General features: G+C 37.9%; 1 protein-coding gene across 1 annotated transcript; it reads right to left on the minus strand.

The window, feature by feature from the left end:
• Window positions 1–606: 606 nt before the first annotated feature.
• PRRG4 (proline rich Gla (G-carboxyglutamic acid) 4 (transmembrane)) lies at window positions 607–7,042 on the minus strand. The gene is made up of 5 exons (XM_009334502.1): window positions 6,937–7,042; window positions 3,723–3,886; window positions 2,420–2,468; window positions 1,560–1,695; window positions 607–835 (listed from the first exon to the last, which is right to left on the minus strand). Exons 1-5 carry the CDS (start codon window positions 7,040–7,042, stop codon window positions 607–609), a joined length of 684 nt encoding a protein of 227 aa, XP_009332777.1.
• Between the last annotated feature and the right edge of the window lie 631 nt (window positions 7,043–7,673).

Here is a 7,673-nt window from a genome sequence, read left to right on the forward strand (position 1 = left end):
CATGGTTCCCTTTCATCCGAAATTACAAAAATACAACAAATTGAGTAGTGTTAACCAGCAGTGTCTAAAACAAACCAGTGTAATCCAGAAGCAGTAATATATATACATTTGAAAGATCAAATTATGAAATAATTTTCATATGCAAATCTATTACTAGAATTAATAGAAAATTCACACAGCAATGAAGTGAATCTATCAAACAACAAAGCAGACTTCTTATGGTGGTTTAAAGTATTGTCACAAAAAATGGTGTCAAAACCAATTAAAATACTGTTCCTTCTAGAGAAAAAAAAGATGAAACTATTAATGAAACATCAGTAGTATAATGGGATGGCTCAAAGTGCACATGGAAGAGGGTGGCAGATGTACAAGATGTACTCTTTATGCATTCTCTCCTCTTGGTGCAATAATTGTGCAAAGAATAGTCCTGCAGCCTTTGCAACAGATAACCTCTTTTCCCAAATGGGATTTTCATTTGTTCCTAGTCGTGCTAAAGATCTTTCACATTTTTGTAAACTGTCTTGCAATATGCAAGGTAACACACACTTTTTAAAAAAGTATGTTACATTTCAGTAATCCTCCCTCACCCCAGAAGGAGGTTTGTGACTAAGGGGCAGGAAGTGACATAGACTTTTTCAACACCCGTGCCCCTTTTGGGGGCCCTGGATAAGGGGGTGGTGGCACGTCGTGTTGTCCATCTGAAGTAACTGCTTGCTCATAAGTTGGTAGTCCTGAATCATCAGTTCTGAGAGGAAGTGGGTTTAAAGAAAATTCTTCGTGCCTTCTGAAGATGCTAGATGAATTGCGTCTTCTACTTCTTACATAATCCAAGTACCTAAACAAAGTTAACAGCATTATAAGTGGCAGCTTCTGTTTTAAAGGGAAGAAAGAATATAAAGTCTTAGTTGTAAAAAAACAAAACAAAACAAAAAAACACCAAAAAAACCAAAATGAACAAAAAACCACAAACAGAAAAAACACCAAAAAACACTTGCCTTCAATGATCATAAAGACCAGAAGCCAAATACTCTCTCCAAACCACAGGGTAAGAATAGCTCAGTAATGTGAAATTTATAGGGAAGAGGAAGCACAGGATCCTCTTGTATGCCTTTCAAGTTTACAATAAAGGAACAAGAAGGGCTAGAAAATTAGTAGAGAAGCATTTCCTCCAGCCTACTTCATTGCACGTCTGAGGTAGACTACACGCCATGAAGAGCACACACCCCACTTTAAAGAGCGAACAGAACACGTTAGGCTTTCCACTGCAGGCCCTAACCTATTAAAATGATTGCATCTTTTTAGTAAGAATATTTTGGAACCAAGAACACACACACAAAAAAAACCCCAAAGGTACATCAGCCATGGAAGTGTTGTTTTATAACTTCAGCATAACTACTGCTAGCGCTCACCTAACTTGGCTTCCAGGAAAGTAAGTACTAGAACTCCCATTGGATTCTCTGAGAATACAGTTAGACCAACTCACAGTGATTTTTAAATTCCACTCTTAAGCAAGAGTTTATTTTGGCGCTTGGTTTTTTTTAAGCAGTGAAATTCCTTACCCTGGTGGTTGCCTTGTTTTGCATCTACTTTTGCAGCAGTAGAAGATAAGCAGTACAATTATAACTAACAGTACTCCAGCAGCAACTAGACTGATGAGAAGTCCTGTAACATTAATCTTTTGTAGTGTCTCATCACCTGAAGATAAAACATTGGTTATTTTCATTATGTGTTCTTTCCATCTCCATAGTATACAGTATACGCTGTGAAATACTAATTTTGCTGTGCTTTAAGGCTGTTACTTTCCACAAATGTTTAGCTTGTGGTGAGAAGCCGTATCTGCGCAACACAACCCAAGAGTATCATTCACATTCAGCTTCAAGCAAAAGTGAGTAGATATTCCCTTTTCTGTACATAAAACTGTTGAGATGTCTGTCTTCTAATGCCTTCCAAATATTACTTTGTGTACTCGTGACCTTGATCAGGCTGTAGATCTTTCCTCAAGTCATACTGACCATTTTTTATAAAACATCTGGCATAAGACTACTCTGAACCTGAATCAGACTGTTATATTACTATTAAAGAAATGGGGGGCGGAGACAGGACAAACGAAACAAAGCCACAGAAAGCAGCTACAGAATTACTGCAAAGTTTACTGACTGTGTAATAAAACAAAGAAATGGACAACAAAATTGATATTGTTTTTAACTACACTTATAATGGATCCCACTGTGAGCAAGACGCTTCAGTGAGTATGTTTTATTGAATCAGATAATGTAATACACTTGCACAGTTCATAGTGAATTTCAGTAAAAAGATCAATTCTGATTTTGCTAACTGAATGCATGGTGTATTTTTAAGCATGTACTATTATAACAAACAAAATATTGCGATATAAGAAAAGAATAAAAAGATGACTTACCTATTTTTATTTTAGGGCCTTTAGTTGAATAGTCTTTCCAAAAATCCATCTATAAAAACACAAAGGATCAGATTTATATGAGCTATATTGGCAGGCTTATTAACAATTTTTTTTATATGGTACTGTGGGCAAAATTTAACAACGGCATAAACAGAAGCAACTCCCACTGAAGTATTTGTACTTTCTTATCCCACCATATTTTTCTCATACATTCAAGTTCGCATAAAAATTACAGTTTCACAAAGAAGCAAATGCCAGCTGGTGAAAGAGAAAAGTGCATTTAACTGTCCAATGTTACCTCCTATTTCTGCCTGATTACAGTAGAAGTTAGCATATATTCTGACACTAAAAAAATGCTTACAATTAATCTTTGTAAATCCCTACAGAAGAGTATAGAGGCAAAGTCAAGTTCTTAAGAATCAGACATTTGCATGAACAGTATTTGAATTCATATCAGGTAGGAAAAATAATGGGATTCATTTCAGAGAAAAACCTTTGTTGCATGACTGTTAGGCATTAAATGTGTTTAGCTATAATTTCCACTTTTGCTACCCAGCAAACGACTCCATCAAGATTCCATTTAACTTTCACCTTTTTCTTAGGAAAATGCTTGCAATGGCAAACTAACATTTCCCCCTTCAGAACAGGAGTGTATTCCTTGCTCTTTCTGCAGGTTAGTGCAGAGCACACCTAGAATCACAAAGAGATTCTTGCTGCGTGCAGCAGAGCCAGTCTTCAGACAATCATCACGTTCCATTATCGGGCTGAAAGGTTTCTTACGTATTTTTCTCTTTTTTATACCAGGTTTCTTCCAAGCTGTATATAGGTAGCGATTTAGAAGATAATGCTATAGGAGTACTCAGCAATAGCTGAACTTTGGATTTACTCTGTACTCCTCTCTTCTAAAACACTTCTTTGGCATGACACAAGGACACGATCTGCCAATTAATACATAGAGCATGTGGAACACATTCAAATTGGATGCTGAGAAGTTACTAAAAAAAAAAAAAGAGATTCTGAAAACACATATAGGTATATCCACAAGCGGTATGTCTGAAGTTTCATTTGTATTTGTTTGCCGAATTGGAGCCCTTATCTAAAGTCTGTAAGGCAATAGTAGATATTCAGGTGTATTCACTGTGTATCTAAAGCAATAACCACATCTAACTGGGGCCTCTACTTTTGCAGTAAAATAAGCAATCATCTTATTTTAAGTGCTATTTTCGGAAGGGCTACAGTATTTAGATACAGTAATGATTTAGTCAATCTCCTTCAATATATTAAATTCAGTTTGAACAGCTACCGTTTTATCAGGGTCTTCAAAAAATTCTCTTGCTTCTTCATAATTGCACAGCTCTTCAAAGCATTCTCTTTCCAGGTTATCTGCTGTGAATGCTTCAAAATCAAATCTGTTATTCAGAAGATGCCGTCCAATGAATAAATTGGCCTCCTTTTCTGATGTGAACACTAATAAAAAAAAATCAAGTTGATTTAAAACAAGTTAGGAAGGCTAAATTTGGTATTTTTAAAGGATGGTTAATATCCTTAAGGAGCACATTGAGACCCCTTCTTCCCCTAGCATCTCTCAACTACATACAGGAAAAAGAAACATCAAGGTCTCCTCCTAAAATGTCTTCTTCGCTGCTAACTTTTCTAACTACGCAATAGAAAATAAACATATTTTCCTTTCTCATAAAGCATTTCAGCTATTCCTTATGCTGGCCAAGAGAATTTGATTCTCATGACAGCTGTTGTTCAAGTTTTGGTATTATCCCTCTGGGATGGGGGCATCAGTTTTTTACTGGAGCTCTTAAGAACAAAGTAATAGTTGCATAAAGCAGAAGTTCAGTCAGATGCAAACCCAGCAAGACACTGACCTACTGGAGGAAGGAGGCAAGGGGGGGAAAAAAAGGTAACACCACCCCTACCCCCCCCAACTCTTCCTTCTAAAGAATCCTCAATATACATTTATTAACATTCTGGTATCTGTGAGTTCCAAATTTTGTTTGTGGAATTTGGATTTTAAATCATAGCAGCAGAATCCTATTAATTTTACATTTGTTCTCTTTTCACAATCATGTCAGCAAGTTTTATGTAAAGGTCGGCATATTGCCAAGTTTGTTTGTTTTAAATTAGTCCATGATAGGAGTTTTACTGACAACGGGCACTTCTGAAGACATTTAATTCTTTTCTTCTTTTGTGCTTATTACAGGCCCTGTGAGGCCTCATGGAGTACGTTGTGAGGTGAGATTCCAGAAGAGTTAGTGAAATTATAGAAGGCTTTGGAATACAGGAATGCATTTTCTCACCAGGCACTTTCCATAGTCAAGTTTTAGCCTGCTCTTGCTACAGCTTCTTTAAAAAAAAAAAAAAAAAAAAATCTTTATATGACAGAACTAGCTTTCTGGCTTGCTTTCTAGTGAAAACCTAAGCTATACTCCAAGAAACTCAGACTATTCAGTTAAGCAAAATGACTAGAGGATTATTTTTACAAGTGTAATGCAGAAACAGCATTGTTACATACCAAGCCAGACGGCTAAAAAAGGAGATAAGATTCAGAATAACATTATTCAGCTACAAATTAGCTCTGTGTTCTTGTTAGCTTGTTTGGCGAGATTATCACATCATTCAGGAATTTTTACCCTAATAGTTACTGTTAGATCTTGCAATGGTATCTCAAAATGGTTTGCTCTCTGCAAACTAAGAAAACTACAGTGTAACTTGCATAGTGGTTGTTTATGTCTTTAATATTATAGTATATTGAAGGAATATTACAGTATATATTTATATAATATTACAGTATATATTGAAGGAGCCACACGTGTGCGCACACATTTGTGTAGGAAGGGAAATCTGTTATTCTAAAGTAATGGCAAGAAAATCTAAGCTTAAAATATTTATGCTATATCTAAGAGTAACCAGAGAGAAGGACTTCATCCAAAAAGAATCCCCAGACCCGCAAGTGGAAAGGGAAAAGAATTACATGGAAAAAATATTACCAGTATCTTGATTAAGTGCAAATCGCGAGAATAACTTCAGTCTTCTGAAACAGAGATCTTCAGTTTTGCTCAGTAGTGTTTCATTCCTTACCACGCAAGTAGTATTTGCTATACTTCTGAATTAACTTAGGTAAGATAATTGATGCATTTTAATTAACATGGAATGCATAGGCAAGCTGCCTGGAGCCTAGGATCCCTAATTCCCAGTGATACATGCTCTTTTTCTCTTTCGAAGAGTCTTTATCCATTTATCTGCACTTTTTTCATTTTGTAGGACATAGTCAAAGTGCACCTATCTCCATCTCTGAATTACCTACAACCTGATTAAGATAGCATTTGGAGAATGAAACAGATGGATTTGAATTCTCTCCTATATGTGAGGGAACTGCAGTCCTTAGGCCGTGGTTCAACGAAATGGTAAATCCAGTTTTAGGATGCCTAGCACTTAAAAATGCATCCACACGATGTGCTAAATAAAGTAACTCTGCTGGTAAAAGACGTTCAGAAAATGCTGAAGGGTTAACCTCTCCATGCAGGTACCTCATACTCTTGGCAGCTGTTCTACTTGCTAAATTATTGAAGAGTTGGGCCCCTCTCTTTCCAACTCCATCTTTGAAGGAGTGATCTGGGCCTATTGTCAGGAGAAGGTTCTACACCGTGAACTCACAGGAAAGAGGCAGCCTGGCAGCTGGCCCAACGTTTTATGCCACAGAGCAATATGGATTTTAATGAATAACCTGTCTCAAGCATTTTTCTGCTAGCCATGTTTTCTGCTCAACATACTGCCCTGAAGGAGCCTCCTGCTCAATGAGATGACTTTTTAAAGTCTGTCTTAAGGTTTTAGCACTCTACCCATGGAGGAGACTGGACAGCTAAGTTACAAATTCCTTTTTGAAGCTCTGATGCTTAAATGTGAAGTGTCACACAGATTAGCATTGTAGTGCTTGAGTCCTTTTTGGGAACTTAATTTGTTTTTACCTCAATTCCTCTCCACTTCCCTCCCTCCAAAGGGCAGAACTGCAATAGCAGCACTATGTTTATCTTTCCAGGTGTTGTAAGGGGATCTGGTACTGAGAAAAAAATATCCATCTCAAAACAAGCAAATAAACCCTTTCAAATACAAAGCAATTTTAGATATACAAATAAAACTGTGATGTGCTCAAGTAGTACCGAAGCAGTACTGTCTTAATACAGATTTCAAACTTTTGGAATTTTGATGTTACTTAGAGGATTCTGGTTACAGCAATGACAATAACCCTAGAGACCTAAAGAAAGCTCAGTTGTCCCAATCTGCACTTGCTACTGGATCTGATAAATACTTAACATCAACACCCAAGTCAATTATCAATCATTTCAGCAAAAGATATTCAAATATTCTAAAATTAAGCATAAAACAGCTTAATTTTTTTAATGAAGTAAAAAAGAGCTATTTACATACATAAAAAGATTTCTCAGCAGAAGCAAAGTTAGATACAGTTTTATTTTGGAAAGCATAAAATCACGTTAAAAGTAAGTTACCATCCTTCCGTTCAGGTTGCTTCAAGTTATTTAATTTCCCTGTGCAGTGAGGAAATGCAAACATCATCACATGTAGTTGACACAGCAGTACCAAAACCGCAACCATGGCGTGGTATCTGTCAGACAGAAACTAAGGTGAGTTAAAAAAACCCAGCCAGCTCAAGTCTTTTGGATTGTCAGTGATGAACCTTGAATGAATCCTATAAATGAAGTCATCCACATGCAAGCTACACGCAAGCACCTACATGCAGTTGAGGCTAATGGATCCCCTAGACCAAAAGCACCGATCCAAACTGGTCCTGCCTGTCCCTTGTGTTTTCGTTGCGTAACATCCGCACGTCACCGGGGCCGCTCTCACCTCAGCCGGGCAGTGCCCTCCGCTCTGCCCTCCCGGGGAAGCGGCTACACAGAGCAGCGGCCCGGTTAGCTGGCGAATTAACGGGGAAAGGTCACCCACGAGGTGCCGCAGGTGCGCTCTGAAACTTCAGGTAGCTACGATTTTGCTGCCAGAGCAGCTTACAAAAGCTACCCGACGTAAAGAGATGTACAGAAACCATTTTGTCAGGAGAAAGCCGTTGCCAACCTCCTCACGCCCAATACTCCAGAGGAGGCTCTGCACTCTCCCACCTAGGATGACTGTAGAAAATAAGAATGAAATAAGACCTAAATTCTTCCAAGAGACGCCCGCCACCGAGAAAAGCACGACCGCTCGCCGCCTGAAGCAGAGACGTGCGGCC

This window comes from Pygoscelis adeliae, unplaced genomic scaffold (assembly GCF_000699105.1).
Source record: "Pygoscelis adeliae isolate BGI_AS28 unplaced genomic scaffold, ASM69910v1 Scaffold171, whole genome shotgun sequence".
Classification (NCBI taxonomy): domain Eukaryota; kingdom Metazoa; phylum Chordata; class Aves; order Sphenisciformes; family Spheniscidae; genus Pygoscelis; species Pygoscelis adeliae.